The sequence below is a fragment of the Ursus maritimus genome, unplaced genomic scaffold, assembly GCF_017311325.1.
Source record: "Ursus maritimus isolate PB19 unplaced genomic scaffold, ASM1731132v1 scaffold_18, whole genome shotgun sequence".
Lineage (NCBI taxonomy): Eukaryota > Metazoa > Chordata > Mammalia > Carnivora > Ursidae > Ursus > Ursus maritimus.
Window position 1 is genome coordinate 13,792,350 of NW_024424230.1, and position 22,938 is coordinate 13,815,287.

Consider the following 22,938-nt stretch of genomic DNA (forward strand, 5'->3'; position numbering starts at 1 on the left):
TACCCAGAAACAGTTCTAAGAAATAGGAAAATTCTTTTAAGATTGTGAGTTAGAATAAAAATCTATTCCTAAAAATGATACAAAAATCCTAAGACAGTACCATTACCACCCCTCCTGGGTTTAGAGAATTCTCCCTGCCTACTACAGACTTCAGAAAGGAATAGTGCTACTAGGCATGACTTAGGACATAATCAAAAATACATGAATGGAAGCAAGAAGCAATTGCTATAGTTTATAGACATTTAGTTTTCCATATTCACCTTAGTGGGGGAAAAAATCTTCCCCAAACCTTAAAAGAAAAAAAAAATCTTATTATTACTGTCCTTCCTACTCAGGTTCTCTTACAGATTCCTCTATCACTCATCACAAAACTGGTATTTTTCAGGGTACCATCTTGGCCTTCTCCTTACCCTACATAGCCCACTGGGATGATGTCCAGTTTTATGGTTTTAACTTTGATAAGTACTCCGAAGATTCAAAAATCTTTAAACCTTTTCCCGAAGATACAGATCTACCTAATTATCTCTAGGACATGCCCACCTGAATGTCTCCTAAGTTTTGAATTCGATCTATCCATGTGAATTTCATCATCTTCCTCTCAAATCTGCTTTCCTTCTTCCTCCTGCAGCCTCTCTCCATTAATGGCACCACTATCTATGCAGATACCCAAACAAGAAACCTGGAAATTACTCTTCACTTATCCCGTGTGCTTAGCCCACATTAATTAAATGTCCAAGCCATATTAATTCCAACCCTTGAGTAACTCCCTACTAAAAAATCATTCATCTTAATTGTCTCTGTAATTATCCTAGTTCAGACCTTCATGATTTATCATATAAATTATAACACCCTTCAACCATATTAAAAGCTTATTGCCTTTAAAGCCTTGTTTGAGCATCTACCTCATTTAAAATCATGAAGATTTAAGTAAGGCTCAAAATAAGAAAAACAAAAAGTACTACTATTAGGAAGTACAAATATCTGTACTAGGGGAGAAATACATCAGGAAACAAATAGGCTTATTTAATCTGGTAAATCTGGATATGTATGTTGCGGGCCAATAGCTAAGAGACGAGAGGGCTATTGATGCTGCTTCTTATCAGTGGACAGGCCAGGTTATTTCCCAGGCAAAAATCTGAAAGTCATTTGAGAATGTCTACTAGATTATATAAACTTTACAGAGGCTTCAAATGTCTGTTTTGTTGATTACTGTTGAGAGAAGAGCTTAATACCTTGAGCACTAAATAAGCACTCAACAAATAGTTGAATAAATGCATATTCAGAGACTCTAAATGCTAAAAGACAGATCATGTGAAATGGAGACACGGTTATAGGTGGTCCCAAAATTAATAAGGCCCTTATCACTGTTTCTAAAGTACTGAACATTTATGTATATTACAGATATAGACATTTTTCAGGACAAATTCCTTGACAGCGGAAACTTTATCTCATGTTTCTATATCTAGTACCTAACACATAGCAGATGCTCAGAATGTCTAAAATAAATTTTAAAATGGCAATCCCAATATTTAGAATATGCGTGTCCCTTGTTATATTTAAGAAAACTTGAAAATTTAAGAGGTGCACTGTACATGCACCAAGTAACACTAGATTTCTTTAATAACATACAGAAAGCTCAGTTAGGTTAAGCTCATTTTGGTTTGGTGTCTACTACTTTTAAAATCATTCTTATGTGAAAATTTACACTTCTAAATTCAGAAATGGAAAATATTTAAAATGAAAAGCTTTTTAAAAATTTACTTCTTTTAAAAGAAAATGGCTATGTTGAAATAGTCTTCTATGGGAAAGACACAAATTGGCTATCCACCCAAAGGAATGTACAGATGGGTCAAAGCTATAGCCTGGTACTAAAAGATATACTGTGGGCTCTGGAATAAAAACTTATGTGTTCACATCCTGATCTTTTATCACATGGTGAGGCTTCTGGGCAAATCTGTCAATCGTGTGAACCTCAGTTTTCTGATCTATAAAATAAGGATATCATGACCTATCCTTCAGGATTGTTAACAAGATAAATATATTATACAAAGCACCCCAGCACAGTGCCTGACACAGAGCAGATGCTCAATAAACACTAGTTCTTTTAGAGATGTCTTCCTCGTTGAAGGAAAACTAATATAGACTTGGTAAAATAACCAGATTTTCAAATTTAGGAAAAAGATGGTAAGAATGATGTTGAAAACAAACATATCTATTTGTCTTATAAACAGCTGCAGCTGAATAAAGGTTGGAGCAGACCCTACATCTACCTGTTAGGACAATGGACTCAATACCCGGGTTATCTATAATCTCTTTCTATTCCAGATAGGTACAGAAAAATTTAATAAATTTGTTCTTTCTTAGTGAGATTTACAAGTGATCCAATGACAGATGACAGGATCTTTTCTGGATAATTGGTCTTTAGATAAGCTTTTAAGTTACTATCAAGGGGTAGCAAAGAGCCACAGATCTTTTTGGAAATGGGAACTGTGATTAATTGAAACTTTTTCATAAAGTTTCACCCACATATCACACATCTGATTCAATTACAGGCTATGGTAGAAGAGCATTAAAAGTCTGAAAGTAATTTTCTTGCACTAACATGTTTTCCTTCCCTTTTCCAACGAAAATGAAGAGCATTTATTTACATATTAGCACTGTGTAATGATCAAAAATTACTTTATCTCCCCAAACCTAGAGACAGAGTATAATCTTTAGATTAAAAATACAAGGTCAAAACCACCACGTTTTTATAACATTTCATTTTTAAGTATGCTTGGTTATAACATTTTGCTTTTACATCAATAATGCTTCCCCTAATTAGGAACACTAAAATACTTAAATAACAAGAATAATGAACCTCTTAAATCTGACCAATCTAAAATTTAGGTTTTCAAATGGAAATTAAAGGAAAGAAAATAATTATGTGATCTATTTTTGGTTAGGAGTTACTTTCTAATTATATAACCATTTGAACAGTAATACAACATACAAAACCAGATATATTCAGTTAGTCTCCCTAATAAACAACCATGTATTTAATATTTAACATATAGCATAAAATATCTAATATTTAACATATACAACATAATTATATAACATGAGACTTAACAAATAATAGGATAAATTAGTCCTAAAATTATTCAAATAATTTCCATTTAATTTGTTAATTTTTAGATAAAACTGATGTGATTTACTGTTTTGATACAAGCCAACAAATAATACTTATGACTAAAAATCATGATCTGATATAGGGAGCCACATTAAACTCTTCCAATGATTTCCCCATTCAACTGATATTACTACTATTTACACTGTTGAATCCTCTCTTAGCTTCTGCTGAAACAAAAACCGTTACATCATTTTTTTTCTAACTCATACAATATTGTCTGAGATTTAAAATTATTAAATATTTCTATTCTTAAGCAATGGATTAAAATCATATATTGAAATATCATTTTTAATCAGGTTAAACCTCATCCTTCCTGCTATGACATACTATATGGCACAGCTGTGGGCTCTGTTGCTGGGCTATCTGCATTTGAATTTGAATTCTAGCCTTGCACCTAAAGTCTTAAATAATCCCTCTGAGTGTCTCAGTCTCCTGGGGTGGAGACTCTATAAGTCAATGAGTTAATACACATCTAGAATGGTGATTAGAATAGAGCAAGTGCTACATAAAAATCAGTATTCACTTTTATCCATAATGACCTTGACAGTGACAATTGGTAGACTGTAACAAACTTATCCCAGTAAATGAAAGAAAAAATCAACAGACTTGGCCGAGAAAGTAATCCACTTTATGGGTATTCCCTGATATCATATTGCCCCCACGGGCCCCATCTGTCCCATGTGGCATCCTTCCTGCTCCAGGAGTGCCCACCATTCTAGTGGAGATCAAACTATCTAACTCATTGTCTGTCTGCTTTCCCCATCTAAGAGCCAATGTCCTATGAATAATATAATTCCTGCAAAGGACTCAAGAATGTCTTCAATTACAGATAGCCACAGCTTTGAAGCACCTGACAGGTACTAAACATTTGACACTAAAGGCCAGGGCTGCTACGCTGATAATTTCCAGGGTGGACTGGACCAGAATCTATCTGGCTTCAGTAGATGTGGGCAGAACAGGTGGGAAGGTGGAGAGGGGAGGAGAGGGGAAGGAGATCGGTATGAGTAACCAAGCATTTAAAAAGAATATTGGTCTTCTTACTGGAATAAGCAAGGTCCTAGAGGCCCCTGCTGTCCCAAGTATTAACACTTTATTTTCTGGCTTATTGGAAAGTCAAGGGAAATTTTTGAAGAGATGCTGTGATGGCTAGGGAGCACCCAGAGGTCTCAAGACAAAGTTTTATTCACCAGCCAGCACAGAAGTATTTCAACCAATTTTTACAATCAGTAGTGTTGTGTTGATATACAACACCAAAATATCAGCCCTGGTTTGGAAGATCAAAGGAATGAGGAAGACAAGGTCCAACTAATTTTGTACTAAACTATGGCTAACTTGAACCTGCTTTACACCATTTAGAGAACTACATGGTTGTAAACTGTTGGTCACAAGCAGAACTCAGCAAATTTTAGCTATGAATAACCAGAACCTTACAGCACAACTGGAAGAGGAAGTTGAGGGTTCAGATGTTCCCTGTAGCCAAAAAATTAGTAACATAACTCTGTGTAATAACTACATAATTATATTCACATACCAAATCATGAAGGAAGAGAATTCCTCAAGTCTTTTTATGATTTCTTGAATGTCAAAGAATCCAAATCTGTCTTTACAGTGTTACTCACCTGCCACTCTCTCATCTGTCTCCCTGTTACCGTCATCTGAATATCTTGCAAAGTCTAAAGAATCAAGAGTACTGATGCTCCCAGCTCGATCTGTAATAATGAAAAAGAAAAGAAACTTATTTTTAATTGTCAAGATAAAACACTGGAAATCATTTACTTATGATTCCAAATTCTACTAAAACAATAAACTTAAGACAAAAATGCTCACACTAACTAAGCTACTTTAAAACAACTCAAGTTTCCTTGCCCAAATCTCTGGCTAACTCCTGAACAATGAAACCACACACACAGGGCAGACTGCAACCAGTCCAGCTGAAGAGGAAAAAACCCAAAACAAACAAAGACAACCTGAAATGAAATTTGAGCTACTACATGACAGTTTGCAAACTGAATTCAAGAAAATAATTTCTTATGAAAAAACACTCTTTGAAAAAATAAACAGACTCCTGTCTCCACAGCATAACATATATTTGCCCACCAAAGAGTCCAAAACTACTTGATACACAAGAACCAGGAAAATGCGACCCCATCTCAAGACTAAACACAATCAAGAGGGACCAACTTGAAGATAATCTAGATGCTGAAATTAGAAGACCAAGTTTTTAAAAACACTAAAACTATGCTTAGTAGACTAAGATTTTAATATTACTAAAACTATGCTCAGTGAAGTAAAGGAATATGTGCACACAATGAAAGAAAGGAAGAAATCTTAGCAGAAAAAGAGAGTCTATGAAAATACTAATGGAAACTCTAAAAGAGAAAATTTTCTGAAATTTAAAATTCTCTAAACAGTTTAATAACAAAATGGAAATAACTGAGGAAGGAGTCAGTGACTTTCAAGATAGATTACTAGAAATTATCCAAACTCAAGAACAGAGAGAAAAAAAGATTGAAAAAAAAATTACCAGAGCCTCAGGGACCCATGGGACAACAGCAAAGGACCTGACATATGTGAAATTGGAGTCAACAATAGGTAAGACAAGAGATGGGACAGATACAAATTCAAGAAGCTCAGAGAACACCAATGAAGATAAAGAGAACAGAAGTTTAGGCACATAATCAAATTGCTGAAAACCAAAAACGGAAAGAAAATATTAAAAGCAGCCAGAGGGGGGCGCCTGGGTGGCTCGGTTGGTTAAGCATCTGCCTTCAGCTCAGGTCATGATCCGGGGACACGGGGATCAAGCCCTGCATCAGGCTCCCTGCTCAGTGGAGAGGCCGCTTCTCCCTCTGCCTGCTGCTCCCCCTCCGTGTGTGTGTGTGTGTGTGTGTGTGTGTGCACGCGCGCTCTTCCTCCCCCCCACTCTATCTCAAATAAATAAAATAAAATCTTTATAAAAAAATAAAAATAAAAGCAGCCAGAGAAAAACAGTATTTTACATATAGGGGAACAGTAATTTGAATGGCCACTGATTTCTCATAAAAACTCCATGAAACCAAAGGCATTCGATTGGAAAGAAAGAAGTAAAATTATTTCTATTTTAAATATAAAAAAAATAAGGAATCCACTAAAAGATAATTAGACCTAAGAAAAAAGTTTATCAAAGCTACAGAACACAAGATCAACACATAAAATTCAGATTTTTAACACTAGCAATGAACACTCCTCAGGTAAATTGTTTTTTAAAAAAATTTCATTTCCAATAACATCCAAAAGAATAAAATACTTAAGAAAGACACCCCAAGCTTATAGATGAGAATATCCATGTTAGGACAGCAAAAATCCACAATACACAGATTCAATGGAAACCCTGCAATCTCTATTAAAAAAAAAATCTCTGCTGACTTTTTCCCACTTCTTTGCAAATATTGAGAAACTGATCCTAACACATAGATATGAAAAAGTCTCAGAAAAGTCTATCTTATTTTTAAAGTTTATTTATTTATGTAATCTCTACATCCAATGTGGGGCTCAAATTCATGACCCCAAGATCAAGAGCCACATGCTCTTCTGACTGAGCCACCAGGTGCCCAAAAGCCAAAGTAATCTTGAAAAAGAATAAGGATAGAAGAATCATATTTCTTGATTTTAGACTTACAGCATTTTTCAACAAATGGTATTGGAATAAGTAGATATCCACATGCCAAAGAAGGCAAGTGGACCATTACTGTATACCTTAAGTGAAAACTAAAAATGGATCACAGGCCTAAATAAAACAGTGAAAACTATGAAACTTTTAGTAGGAAATGTGGAAGCAAATCTTTGTGGTCTTGGCTGAGGCAATGATTTCTTAGATACAACACAAAAGCATAAGCAATGTGGTAGGCAGAAAAATCCGAATCCCCGATTATCTGTGAATATGTTACCTTACATATAGATGGAATTAAGATTGTTAATCAGCTGATCTTAAAATAATGAGATTATTTTGGATTATTCAGGTTGGGCCAATGTTAATAGCAAAGGTCTTTAAAAGTGGGAAAGGGCCATAAGCCAAGGAATATAAGCAACCTCTAGAAGCTATTTTAAAGGCTTCCCCTAGAACCTCCAGAAAAAAACAACAGGCCTGCCAACACCTTAATTTCAGCCCATTAAGCCTATCACAGGACCCATTTTGATTTCTGAACTACAGAACTATGAGATAATAATAAAAATAATAAATCTGTGTTGTTTTAAGATACCACATTTGTTTTTTTATAGCAGCCGAAAGAAACTAACACAAGTGATAAATAAATGAATAAACTGGATTTCATCATAACGAAAAACCTTTGTGCTTTAATGAATAAAGAAGAGGTGATACACACACACACACACACACACACACACACACACACACACTGGAATATTATTCAGCCATAAAGAAGAATGAAATCTTGCCATTTGCAACAACAATGGATGGATCTAGAGCGTATAATGTTAAGTGAAAAAAGGCAGTCGGAGAAAGACAAATACCATATAATTTCACTCATATGTGGAATTTAAGAGTAAATGAACAAAGGAAAAAAAAAAGAATAGACAAACCAAAAAACACTCTTTCATTACAGACAACAAACAGACAGTTACCAGAGAGGAGGCAAGATGGTGGGATGCATGAAATAGAAAAAAGGGATTTAAAGTATACTTATTTTGTTGAGTAGTGAGTAATATATAGAACTGTTGAATCACTATATTGTGCACCTGAAACTAATATAACACTGTATGTTAACTATACTGGAATTAAAAAAAAAAAACCCCACCATTTAGAAAGTGAAAACACAATCCACAGAATGTGAGAAAATATTTGCAAATCAAGCATCTGATAAAGGACTTATGTCTATAAAATACAAAGCACTCTTATAACTTAAAAAAAAAGAGCACAACTTAAAAATGCGCAAAAGATTTAAACAGACATTTTTCCAAAGAAGATACACGAATGGCTAATGAGTACACTGAAGGATGTTCAACGTCATTAGTCATTAGGGAAATGAAAACCAAACCACAATGAGTTACCACTTCAAACGCACCAGATGGCTATAATCAAAAGGACAGATACTTACAAGTGTTTCAGAGGTTGTGGAGAAAGCAGAACCTATATACATTGCTGGTTGGAATGTAAAATGGCTCGACCGCTTAGGAGAAGTTTGGCAGTTCCTCAACAAGTTAAACATAGAATTCCCATATAGTATATACCCTAGGTATATACCCAAGAAAACTGGAAACCTATATTCATACAAAAAATTGTTCATGAATGTTCATTAACATTATTCACAATGGCAACAAAACACAAATGAATCAAATGTCCATCAACCGATGAATGAATAAAACATGTGGTATAACCTTACGATGGAGTATTATTCACACATGCTACAACATATATAAACCCTGAAAACATTCTACGTGAGGAAGCTAGACACAAAAGGTCATATACGGTATGATTTCACTCATGAAATGTCTAGAATAGGCAAATCCATAAAACACAAAATAGGATTAGTGGTTTGCCAGGGGCTGTTGATAGAAAAGAATGAGCAGTGACTACTAAGAGGTACACGATTTCTTTTAGGGTTGATGAAAATGCTCTGGAATACAGAATAATGATGATTGCACAATTCTGTAAATACACTAAAACTACCGAATTGTACACTTTAAGATGGTGAATTTGGGATATATGAATTATATGTTACTTTAATAAAAGGACAAAAAAATTCAAGTGTTGTCCAAGATGCAGAGAAACTGGAACCTCATACATTGCTGGTGGGAATGTAAAATGGTGCAGCTACTTTGGAAAACAGTTAGCAATTCTTCAGAAGGCTAAACATTTGAGTTACCATATGACCCAAGCAATTCCTCTTCCATCCAAAATAAATGAAAACTATGTGCACACAAAATCTTGTACATGATCATTTATAGCAGCATTATATACAATGGCAAAAAAGTAGAAACAACAAAATGCCTATTAACTAATGAATGGAGAAATAAAACGTAGTATATACATCCATATAATTGAATGTTATTCCCCAATAAAAAGGACTGAAATACTGATACATGCTAAAACACAATGAAGCCTGAATATATGCTAAGTTAAAGCAGCCAGTCACAAAAGAACTACATGTTACATATAAGAAATGTACAAAATAGGCAAATTACTATAGAGGCAGAAAGTAGATTAAGTAATTTCCTAGGGGTGGAGTGTGAGGGTGAATAAGATGTGTGATAATGGGTGAGAACTTTCTTTTTGGGGTGATGGATACAATCTAAAATTAGATTAGGTGATAGTTGCACAACTCTATAAATATGCTAAAAACAACCGAATCATACACTCCAAATGGGTGAATTTTAACATACTTAAATTCTGTCTAAATAAAACTACTAATTTTAAAAAAGTACAGCAGCTTTGGAGTGCAATGAGAAAAAATGTAATCCAAATTCTGTATTCAACAAAAATATAATTTCAAAATGCAGGCAAGATAAACTTAATCAGTTCCCTAAATATCTTTCACAAAGGTGTGTGTGCGCGTGTATGTATGTGTGTGTGAGAGAGAGAGCGAGATCTCAGGTTTTACAGTGCACATTAGTATAACAAAGATTTACAGAAGTCCTGAGATAAAGCAAAATAAGAGCATTTCCCAAAATCGTTTGTCCACCACATTCCTTCTTTGAGTAATACCTATTTATTATCACAAGGAAATAATGTTAACATTATTTTGAAAAATGTTAGACGGCTTTCCCTATTTTCTGTAATTTAAAAATATTCATTTGTTAAGGGAAATAATGTGTTAGTACAGGGGTTGGCCAGCTAAGGCCTGAGCCTAATGTGGCCTGAGGCCTGTTTTTATATGATCCCCAAGCTAAGGGTGATTTTAATGTTTTTAAGGGGTTGTTATCACTTATTCATTCACTAAACATTTACGGAACACCTAATCTGTACCAGGTACTGTTGTAGATTTGGGGTACATAGCAGTGAAAAAACACATAAAGTAATAGAATGCCAAAAGATACTATGCCAAAAAGCAAACAGTAGAAAAGGGAAAATTTATACAAAAACATCTCAACTCTTATTAGATCTCCGTGATGAGTTGTCTTTTTGTTATTGTGTGTTTTTTTTAAAAGATTTTATTTATTTATTCGACAGAGATAGAGACAGCCAGCGAGAGAGGGAACACAAGCAGGGGGAGTGGGAGAAGAAGCAGGCTCATAGCGGAGGAGCCTGATGTGGGGCTCGATCCCATAACGCCGGGATCACGCCCTGAGCCGAAGGCAGACGCTTAACCGGTGTGCCACCCAGGCACCCCTGTTTTTTTTTTTTTAAACAGAGATGTCTTGTCTCTCAGATCCCACTTCACTATCAGTGATTCCCACATTCAATGAGGCTGTGGAAGCCTCCAATCTGAAAATACTTTAAACTGAGCACTAAAGAATACATGTCCACCAAGTCAACTAATGAGGGAAAGAACAAACAAGTATATGGAGTTTTCAAAGTGCAGGACTAGTTTGGTATAAGTAGAAAGGTTTCAATGTACAGAAGCTATAAGGGGTCAGGCAGGCTAGGAGGTAGAGGACCAGCAAGGACATTCTGTAATACAGGAATGAACCAGGCTAAAATAAAATAAACGAATAATATAAATTTTACAAAGGAATCTACTATATTAAATTTTACACATGCAGAACTGGTTACAGTTGAACACTCAGCTTTTCAAGGAAGGTGGTTCCTCCTTAGTAAGTACTAGCTCAGCTTTCTACTCTAAGATACACAACTGTCTAGCATTTTTACTCATAAGTGTTGGAGTCATTATAAAAAAATATATTGCTGTTTTACTATATAGGAAACAAAAGAAACAGAGACTCAAATATTCAAATTAGGGAAGGACTTACTGAACTGCACTTAATACTTGAAAATACTTCCTTACCCTATTACCATTTGTCAGGCACCATCTTAAGTGCAGGGGATTCTGTGTCAGCAAGACTGACAAGGTCCCTGTTCTTAGAAAACATTGGGGAAGAGAACAGTAAGTAAAACAAAGAAAATTAATTAATTAATTCAGATGATCAAAATAGTACAAAGGAAATAAGACAAGGCCAGAGTAGTAGGTAGTTATAGGTTGGGGTGTAATATTAGAGAAAGCCCTTCTGAAGAGGTTAGATTAGATAAAAGAGTTTCAGGCAGACCTGAGTTAGGAACAACAGAGGCTAGTGTGAACAATTTGAATACCACTGTAAATAGTTTGAATTCGACTTCAAGTACAGAGGGAAACAACAAAGCACATAATTTTTAATCATTTAACCAATTTTTAATCAAAATCATTTTGGCTTATATATGCTATAAGCAAAGTGGTTTGTAGAGAGACCAATTAAGCTAGAGAGTATTATGCTAAGTGAAATAAGTCAGTCAGAGAAAGACAAATACCATATGATTTCACTCATATGTGGAATTTAAGAAAAAAAACAAACGAGCAAAGGCAAAAAGAAAAGAAAAAAAGTGAGGGAGAGGCAAACCAAGAAACACACTTTCAACTCTAGAGAACAAACTGAGTGTTATTAGATGGGAGGTGGGGGAGGGGCGGAATGGGTTAAACAGGTGATGGGGATTAAAGAGGGTACTTGTCCTGAGGAGCACTGGGAGTTGTTTGGAAGTGATGAATCACTATATTGTACACCTGAAACTAATATTGCACTGTATGTTAACTGGAATTTAAATAAAAACGTAAATTATAAAAAAGAGGCTATTATAGTCATGTGGGTAAGAGATAATCAGATTTAAACCAGAATAGTGGCAGTAGAAATGTGAGTAGTAGTCAGATTCAGGTTACGCTTTTAATGTAGCACTACATGTCCTGCTAATACAGTGGATGTGGTTTTAACTAAAAAAGAGAAAATTATTCCTAAAGACTTCATTTACTGAATTTGTAATATGAGATACAAAAGGTGAATAGAGTTTCAGGGGTTCTGTGTTTTAAGTGCACTGTGGTGATAGGGAGAATCCTTAGCTTACACCAGATTTTTAAGTGTCCCTAAACAGAAAGCACTTTGTAAATAATCTCACTTAGGTGAAGAAATCAAAGTGGATACTTATTAAGAGTGACCTAACTAGCTAATGCAAAAAAAGGACAAATTAGAGGCTAGGTCAAGTTTTTTATTAAAATACTTTACAAAGTACCTATTTATATATTGATACAAGGAAACAGATTATGTCTGTTCAGAAAGCAGTATCAGGACAAACAAACGTAAATTATAGAAGATTTGAACCTCAGGAGGGGTTCCGCCATTTTCAATTTTTGGGAGTAAGTTTATTTATTTATTTAAGTAATCTTTATACCTAACATGGGGCTCGAACTCATGATCCTGAGATCAAGAGTCGCATGCTCCTCCAATTGAGTCAGCCAGGTGCCTGCCACCATCTTCTTTAAAACAATTAGTACATGCTAATAACTGAAATGATCGACTTCAAATAGAGCTATGTCATTATCAATGTACCTTATCTTTAAATTCCTGTTAAGGTAAACTAAGTGAAATTCTATATATAGCACTCTTCTTAGAACACTGTGTTTCTATTCAGGGAAGCATTTCATTTCCTTGCAATTTAATAATACCTGATAAATAATAATTTGTTATTAACTTAAGTTTTAAGACAGCATAAGCAAAAATGACAAAAAAAATATTACAGTATCCCTCATTATAGCATACTTTCTTTTAAGCATAAGCCAAGAAATACCAAATAACAATAGTAACCACAGAAGCATCGAAAGTTAATGTTAAAGGGGCTGGCTCAGTTGGTAGAGTGTGCAACTTTTGATCTCGGGGTCTTGAGTTTGACCCCACATTGGGTGGAGAGACTACTTAAAAAAAAAAAGTTCACATTAAAAATGGGCCAAACTCAGGAACACTACTCAGCAATTAAAAAAAAAAAAAACCCACTACTGATATATACAACAACATGAATGAATCTCAATGCTGAATGAAAGAAGCCTTACACAAGAGTACACCCTGTATTAGTTCATTTAAGTGGTGTTTTAGCACAGGCAATGGTAATTTATAGCAGAAAAAAATCATAATAGTGGTTATTGGAATGGGGGGCTAACTGGGAAGGAGCATGAGGGAACGTTTGGGGGAGATATGTATTGACAGGAGTTTGGGATATCACAGGTGCATTCATTTGTTGAAACTCATCATATGGTACACTTAAAACTTACATATCTTATTGTCTTTAAATTTTACCTCAGAAGAAAAATAAAAAATTCTAAATATTGAGCACTTGGTAATGACATGCATACTAAAGATTTTAAAAGAAAGTATACTGGTATCTGCAGCTTAATTGAAATGCATAAAAAAAATAGGATGGATTTTTGGATGAACAGAGGGTTGGAGAAATATCTAGATACGAGCCAAAGCAAGTAGAATAGAATGTGAATTGTGTAATCTAGTGGTGGGTATATAGGTATTAAAATTCTATCAACTTTTCTTTAAGTTTGAAATTTTCAAAATGTGGCAAAAAATTAAAACTTGTTAAATTAAACGTTGATAGGATCCACTGACGCCTAGATTTTATTAAAGCTGTAATAAGGGAAAATAACTATTATTATTGTCTTAGACAACAAAAAAATTTTTAAATGTTTTCCCTCTACTGTTTAAAATTGAGGCTTATATGGTGAAAATCTGCCAGATCATTAAGGCTATTGATACATATTGCTTAAACTGCTTTCCACACTAAGTACATATAACAATCTGTTTCATTAGCAGTTTATAATGTCAGTGCTTGGTATTATTTTTAATCTCACCAATTTAACACACTATAAAACTGTATCTTGCTTAATTATGCATCTCTGATTCCTGGTGAACTTGAACACTCTTTGAAAAATAAGTGTGTGTCTGAATTTTCTATTCACATTCTTTGACCATGTAACTAACATATAGATTTTCCTGATATATTAGTTTATTTGGCCATTACCGCCCTACTCAGAAACTCAACTTAAGAACTACACCCTCTACTCTTTGTCACATGTTTTATCTCTTCATTCTGATGTTTCCAACACGTGTATTAAAACATGTACACTTAATAAGACCAACTTTTATCAACCAATATTCTGGTATTGTGAATCAGTCCTCACTGTCTTATTCCTGATTTCATGAAATGTTAGGGATGATGTTGGTTGTTGATTTCAGATAAATATTTTTTATTATGTTGAGTATGCATCTACTGTAAGTTTTCTGTTTTTATCTTTCTCTTCCTCTTCATATGTTTAATCATACATATAGGCCTAGATTAGAGCTGTTTAACCACCATACATTATTCCTCCATTATATTTCTCTGAAATTTTCAAAGAACTCATCTATACAATGGGAGAGTCCTTGGGGAAAGCAAACACACACAAAGTTTAATTTTCAACTTGGTATTATTATGGCCATTGAAAAATATTTTGGTCCAAACCAACAGCTTCATATTTTCCAAAAAAGATTTGACACCTTTATAAATAATAACCACGATGTCACAAAAGTAAAAATCTCCTAATTCATTAAAATTTATTCTACTATGTCAGAAAAAAAAAACCTACTAAAAAAGACGTAATTTCAATTTTGACTGAACTAACCTATAACAGATTTTGTAAATACAATGTACTTTGGATTTTCAGACTAATAACAGATAATACTACAGCCCCAAGAGAAATATGCTTCTGTGGATCCAGCCACAATTCTTATCAGGGTAAGTGCCTTTCTAAATACTCTAAAAGAGAGAGTTTGAAAAATTTAACTCCTTTCATTTAGAAAGAACCTACCATATGCTAACATGAAGTATACCACAAAGCATTTCTTCAAATTTGAGGATTGTGTAACTTCTTAATAATTCATTTTATAACTTAAGAAACTGGCCCGGAAGTTTCACCATAGCTGGCAAACTGGTAAAACCTGTATGTAGGTTTTAACTTAAGTCCGAGAACTAAATCCATTATATGCAGTGCGACTTTAAAGCATGCAGATTAATTTTGTAAATCACATACAAAAGTCTCACTTACATTTAATATTTTAGCACTGATGGCAGTATGTATTTTTACAATAGTTCAAAAAATTAGTTTCAGATCCTTGAAACGGTATTTTTATGGAAATTACATAGTACTTTAAAATCTAAATGTAATTGAATAGCTGCTGAATGGTAAAGAGTACTGGTTAATTCAATTAAACATTTATCGATCAACTACTGTGTACCAGGTTACTGACATGAAGGTACAGTAAGGTATTAAAGGATAATTTTAAAGGATGTGGATATAAGTCCATGTAGGTGTGCTGTGTATGCTTAATTAAATGTTCCTGTAAACACACACGATAAGTTATTAATAGTAATTGACCCAGATGAGTAGAATTAAAATTTTCACTACATACTTTTCTTTGTACCATTTGAGTTTTGGTTGTATTTTGGCATTCTACCCCCAAAGACATTAAATACTTTTTATAATATGAGCATTTAATAATTAAAATGTCATGAAAGCACCCAATTCATAATGAAAGGACAGAGAGTAAAGTATTACCAAATAATTAGTTTTATATTTCAATTATTTCAGGAAAGGTGGTTTACTAAACCATGCCTAAATAAATCTATGTCATAGTACATAACAAAGAAATGTATATTATAGAAATTCAATAAATAGAAAAATAATGTTTCCCTTAAAAGTAATTTTATTTAAACCTGAGATTGTGTATAAACATTTTAATATGTTATCTGCTTAAATTAATTATGGATCTTAGAGATCTGTCAAGGGCAAAACTTGTATTTATAGTTTCTGATCCTCAATTCTTCTCCAACGCTAGGGCTCATTTCACTGACCCCCATGTTGAAAATATTTGAGAGCTAGAAGGAATCTTAGAGATAGTCCAATCCCCTCATTTTTGCAGATAAGAATACAGAGCTATGTATTCATTATTTACTAACCCTCAGTGGGGAATATAAAATTCAGTAAGATTTGGTCCTTGCCTTGAATAAGCCTATAAACCACTGAAATTAAGCCATGTACACAGATAACAAAGATACAATCAGATCACTGTATGTTAAACATTTAAATAAATTAAACTGTGAGTAAGCCAGAAATAGAAATCCAGTCTCTCAGCTTGCAGTCTGCTGTCTTTTCCTCTTTCCCAGAAGATTCCACAATGAACTAGACTTCCAAGTCAGAAGACTGAAAATTAGGAGGAGACTTAAATGCTGAAATTTTATAACTATTTACTTAAGTTAAAATTTCTATAGCACTGGATGATTTTAACATATGAACAGATGTCACATGAAGAGAAGGATTATTAATAATTATTGTCAATAATTATTATATTTTTAACATGTTTGGAACACTTGTTCTTCCAGATGCTGTGCCAGACACTTTCCAAAGACAAGCTTATTTAACCTCCTAACAACTCCCTGCAAGAAGAGTCACTGGCATATGCTTTTAAGATTTATTTATTCGAGAGAGAGAGAGAGAGCGAGCGAGTGCACGCACACGCATGTGGGCACATGGGGCAGTGTGGGGGATGGGGGTCAGCTGGGAATCCTCAAGCAGACTCCCTGCTGAGCACAGAGCCCAACTCAGGGCTTGATCCCAGGACCCTGAGATCATGACTGGAGCAGAAATCAAGAGTCCTACGCTCAACTGACTGAGCCACCCAGGCACCGCGCCATCTGCTTTTTACAGGAGAAGAAACAGACTATGCAAAATGCCGCAATTAGAAAGTGGCAGAGCAGAAATGTAAAGTTGAGCTCTCTGATTTGGAGGCCTGAGCTCTAAACCATTAAGTTTCTTCAATAATACCTAAGAGCATGTAGATTCAGATTTCTGAGATTCCAGATAAGTTGGGCTTGATACTGTCGGCTTCAGAAAGATCAGACTTGACTCAGCTTTGCTCAGGCAGAGTTGAGGAAACAGGCTATAGAGGAAAAGGCTAATTTTCACAAGGAATATTCTAAACTCACATATTTACAGGAAACTACTATCTATCTACAGATCATTTCTTCAACACAGCTTCAACATTTATTCAAAGCTTTTTCCCAGGCACAAAGTTAGGCACTGTGCCTTATAAAGAAAAAAAAAAAAAAAAAAAAGAGTTCTTGAGAAAGACATGTAAATTCACAAGTCTCTATATAATTAATTCCCATAAGTGGAACAGAAAAAAAAAAAGCCACAAGTTAGAGGATTCAGAGCTCACTATGGGCAGGGGAAACTTCAGGAAGAGGAAGGAACATAAACTGGACCTTCCTTTAAGGATACACAAGATCTGGAAAAAAGAAAAGGACGACAGGGAATAAGCATTCTCAGAGAAGGAAAAAGGCACGGAGTCACAAAAACATAAAACTCGTTCAAGGGACACTGAGTAAACAAAATTAAGTATAATAAAAGTTTTGTATATGAGGAAGAAACATCATTTTAGGGAGAACTTTGTTGTTGTTGTTGTTTTTAAAGATTTTATTTATTTATTTGACAGAGAACCAACGAGAGAGGGAACACAAGCAGGGGGAGTGGGAGAGGAAGAAGCAGGCTCCCAGCGGAGCAGGGAGCCCAATGCGGGGCTCGATCCCAGGACCCTGGGATCATGCCCTGAGCCGAAGGCAGACACTTAATAACTGAGCCACCGAGGCGCCCCTAGGAAGAGCTTTGTTATATATATTCACGATAAAATATTTTATAGTTACTTTTATCATACTATGCAGAAAATGGGAAAAAATTAAAATTTCTAAACAGATTTATAAATTTTTTCTGTATGTAAGATACGATTTTGCTAATAAGAGTTGGAAAAGTTGCTTTAGACAGGAGGAAGCAATTTTAAAAGGTTTTAGCTGGAATGACATGAATAAATAGCTTTTTAAAAAAAATTTTAAAAGATTTTATTTATTTATTTGACAGAGACACAGCCAGCGAGAGAGGGAACACAAGCAGGGGGAGTGGGAGAGGAAGAAGCAGGCTCCCAGCAGAGGAGCCCGATGTGGGGCTCGACCCCAGGACTCTGGCATCATGCCCTGAGCAGAAGGCAGATGCTTAACGACTGAGCCACCCAGGTGCCCCAATAGCTTTTAAAATCAAGTAAGAACAAGGATGGAAGAAGAGATTAAAAGCACATGAACCAGTTGTAAGGTTAAAACTGATGGTCCAGATGTTGAGCTACAGGCCTTAACTAAGGCAGCACACAAGCACAGAACTGATAGACGGTCAGAAATAACACAGAAAATATGATGACACTACTTTGAGTGAGCAATCTTATGTACCTACAACAGGACCAACTGGTTGCAAAAACAAATGAACATCATTTCTGATTGCTGGGAATTTTTGAAATACTGGGTGGGAAAATCTGGAAGAAAGCTACACCCATGATTGCAACTGTGGTCTCCTCCTCCTTGAGGCTTTAGTTAGTCATGCTCCATGACTACACCAGAAACTTAGATGTAACCATGCAGCAAAACTTCAAGACTGAAAAAGAGAGTACAAACAAATTCAGCGTAAGATTATTTCATTCAGAAGAACAATGAGTGACTATATTTGGCTCTAATTTGAGGCTCAGTTGATCCTGGTCTATGGCCCAGATACCCTACAATCACATGTAGGACATTCATGTCCTGATTTAGATTAAGTGCTGTGTAACATGTACATCTTGATGAAATTAAATGACGTTTTAGGCAGATTATTCAACTCTGCCTTAGTGTGGTACTACAGTTTGTCACTTTGACTGCTTTTTTAAATGGTCAATTTTAGACTACCTGACCTGCCTTCTGCATTAAGGAGAGTGGCCGATCATACACTAAAATGACCTAAGAATTCTTGCTGAGCTATTTTAAAGTTGACATAAAACAGTAGTTGTGGTGTAATGGAAAGAATGCAGACTTAGAAGTTAGTGATCTGGGCTGGAATCTTAGTTCTGCCACTGAAGACATGATTTGTGGTAAAATATAAAAGGACATACAAGGAAGGGTAAGCCCCTGTGCTTACCTCCCAATCAGCAATCCTCCTCTGTGGCATCAATCATTGTTTAGACTCTTCTGTATGTATCCTTTTAAATTATGCCAGGCATATGCAAATTTCTCCCTTTTTGTACATAAATAGAAACATATACATATTGGCTGCAATCTAAATTATTCAATTTATAATATAACTTGATCATTCCACATCAGCACAGACAAACTACTCTGTTTTAATTAACCAATCCCTTACTGTTGGATGTTTAGGTTGTTTTCAATCTTTTTTTTTTTTAAGATTTATTCATTTATTTATTTAAAAGGGAGAGAGAGCAGGCAAATGAGCAGGGGGAAGGATAGAGAGAGAGAAGCAGACTCCTCGCTGAGCAGGAACCCCCCGCCCCCAATGCGGGGCTCAATCCAAGAACCCTGAGATCATAACCTGAGTCAAAATCAAGAGTGGAATGCTTAACTGACTGAGCCACCCAGGTGTCCTTAGGTTGTTTTCAATCTTCATTACCTTCACTTATAAATGATATTTTAAAAATCTTGGTTCAATTGTTTTAATGCAAACAAGCATGTATGTCTATAATACATTACAGAAATGGAACTGGTCATGATCTCAGGGTTGCAAGACTGAGACCCCCTTGGGCTCCAAGCTGGGTGTGGAGCCTGCTTAAGATTCTCTCTCTCTTCCTCTCCCTCTGCCCCTTCCCTGCTGCTTGCACGTGCCTGCATGCTCTCTCTCTAAAAAATAAATAAAAATATTCTTTATTAATCCTTATATTTGTAAGACATATAGTTTGCAAGCAAAAATGATTTTCTACAGTTATTTTTTACAAATGTAATTAATACATGATATTCAATATAAGGTAACAAAAAAGGTAGACAAATTTCAGACACATATAAAGAAACAACTTATTATTCAAAATAAAAAAAAACTAAAGCAAATCCCCCAAAATCAAAGGGGCATTGTGTTCAAAATATGGGCAAATAGCAAAACACTATTTACTTAAATATTAACAAATATATTTTTAGTATAAATAATTCAGAAACCATAATTTATCATCAAATCTCACAGTACTTATAGGTCGAAGCCAGTAAAAACAATAGGCTGTTAACATATAAGACCTTTCTCACTTGATATTTGTTTTTTGTTTATTTAGATTTATTTATTTATCTTATAAAAAGAGAGTAAGCAAGCCGAGGTGGAGAAGGGCAGAGGGAGAGGGAGAAATTTAGTAGACTCCATGCTCAGAATGGAGCCACATGCAGTGCTCCATCTCAGGACCCTGAGATTAAGACCCTGAGATCATGACCTGAGCAGAAACCAAGAGTCTGATGCTTAATTGACTGCGCCACCCAGGTGCCCCTCAACTGATATTTGTAATTTAAATATAAAACTGTATTTTTAGACCAAGATAAATGTTTTTCATCATAAGACCATGGGGGAGAGGGACATAGTTAAAAGCCATAAAAAAATTAACCAAATTAACCAAACTTAGTTTTTGACCTAAAAATACTAAACAAAATGAAAATTACAAAAATTCTAAAAAGTTTTTCCCAATGAAGTTTTTAAAAAAACAAACAAGCATACATTCTGAAGATCACTAACTTTTCTTTTGACAAACAGAAAGTGTAATTTTAGTTTTTGACAGAAATAAGGTCTGTTTTCCCTGATTAATAGCCCTATCTTGCTTCCTCTCAGCCAAAATACCACAACGGCTTGAAACATCACACTGCATTTTTACAAAGTACCCAAATGGAATCACTTTATTTAGTGAAGAGCCAGACAATGGGAAGCACATTCCCAGATGTTTTAAATAAGGCAAAATATGAAATGAATATTATCTTTTCTTTACCCTCACTTCCTTTTCCTCACTCATGGTAAAGAGTCTAAATAGGGCCAAATAATAAAGTTACTATTTATTCAAAATTTCACTTTCTCCACAAGGGCCATTTCATTACAAAAGACAATTTTTCTATATCTGAATGCTTACACTACTGTCTGTATCACAGAAAACTATTCTATAATGCTTTCATGTGTTGGTCTTGTCTCTTCACCAAGAATGTAAGCTCAAGGACCTGCATTAAACATCTTTTGGATTCCTACAATCCTGATTACACAACTTAATATATTGATGAACATAAAATATTGAATACCTACTATCTTCAAGTCACCATGCTAGCCAGTGACAATATCTGATTAAATTTTTATCAGCATTAATAATTTTGAAACTACTAGACAGACATAGGCAAGAAAAATGACAATTATGCAACAGATACATTTGGGAATGTACAGGGTCCAGACAATAGTACAAAGTCTCATTCAGCTAAAAGCAGTGAACCCAAAAATTTTAGAAATATTTTATTGGTATTTTCTCTCTTAGAAGCCAGAGGAAGCACTAAACCCAATTTCAACCTAACAAGGAAGGAACTACTTTGTAAAGTGGAAGAGATGGGAATGCTGGAAGATTGTAAATCTTGACATGTTAGCACTGGTGATACTGAAAAAGGAACACAGCACAATGAGATATGTACTCTTTATGATTTCTGAGAAATGACAGGTAGGATCATGAAAATTTTAGAAAGAAGGAAAATGACTCAAGGAGGCTGTAGGCTCACAAGTGAAATTATCACAATCATTCATAAATGACTGCCTCTTGACAAGCTACCTTATAAAAACCTGAAGACATGGTAAAGACAGGATAAAAAAAATCCATCATTAAGTTACTTGTCTTTCCCATTTGATCACCTACTGTCTGTGCTATAAAAAAGTTGGACTCATCTATGAAATTACAATCCAAATTTGATGAGTGCTCTGACTTCAAGTGGAATCAGCATTACTCCGGCAAAGATAGCACAATCTGTTCAGTGTTTATCAATGATATTGCCACAATTTTTATCTTGCAATCTAATTGAAAAGCAAAACAATTACTTAATGGAAGTTTATTATGGACCAATTGGCAAAAATACAGAGGGAAACAAAATATATACATATAATGTGTGTGCCTAAAAGATATAATTAGTTCAACAAGTAGATCTAGTAGAAATCTTGCAATGATGCTACAATTCATCTAACACTGAAACTTCCTTAGAGCATTGGCTAGAAGTAAATTTTCTAGTTAATAGAAATCTTTGGGGTGCCTGGGTGGCTCAGTCAGTTGACAGACCAACTCTTGATTTCAGTCTACATCTTGATCTTGAGCCCTAAGGTTGGGCTCCTTGCTCAGGTCTGCTTGGGATTCTCTCTCTCCCTCTGCCTCCCTTGCCCACTCCCTGCCCGCCCCACTTGTATGTGCTATAAATAAATAAATAAATAAATAAATAAATAAAATTAAAAAAAGTTCTTCTACTGAAAATATCGAACTTATAAAGCTATAATTCTTTTACCATTTGAATGTTTTATAAATATGGATTACTTTTCCAGTCAAGAAAAAAGGTTAAATACAGTATGAAGACTTCTTCAAGTATTTTAATAGCACTACCATACTATTTACCTAGGTCAACAGACTTTTAGGTAAATAATTCAGTAAATCTTACAAAATTAAATTGTTTTTAGACATCAATGAAAGAAAGAAACTACTTTTGGTTATATGTTTGTTATTTTGAAGTATTATGAATTTTCAGATCAAACACATATCAATCAAAATATATACAAAAAGAAATTAAAATAATTGAATGTTTTAGATAATCCATACGATCAGTCTTCATAATGTTTATAATTAACCATGACACTCTTATTGAGTATTATAAAATCATAATCAATTAGCAACAATCAACACACTAGACTTGAATATAGGGGATCTTTAAAAGCAGG

The 22,938-nt window shown here is 34.7% G+C and overlaps 1 protein-coding gene across 2 annotated transcripts in view; it reads right to left on the bottom strand.

The window, feature by feature from the left end:
• RELCH (RAB11 binding and LisH domain, coiled-coil and HEAT repeat containing) overlaps nt 1-22,938 on the bottom strand; it is a 105,435-nt gene that overhangs the window by 78,158 nt on the left and 4,339 nt on the right. For both annotated transcript variants that reach the window (XM_040632457.1, XM_040632456.1), the window contains exon 2: nt 4,792-4,881. In XM_040632457.1, coding sequence (XP_040488391.1) covers nt 4,792-4,881 — 90 coding nt within the window. The remainder of the gene's footprint in view (nt 1-4,791; nt 4,882-22,938) is intronic.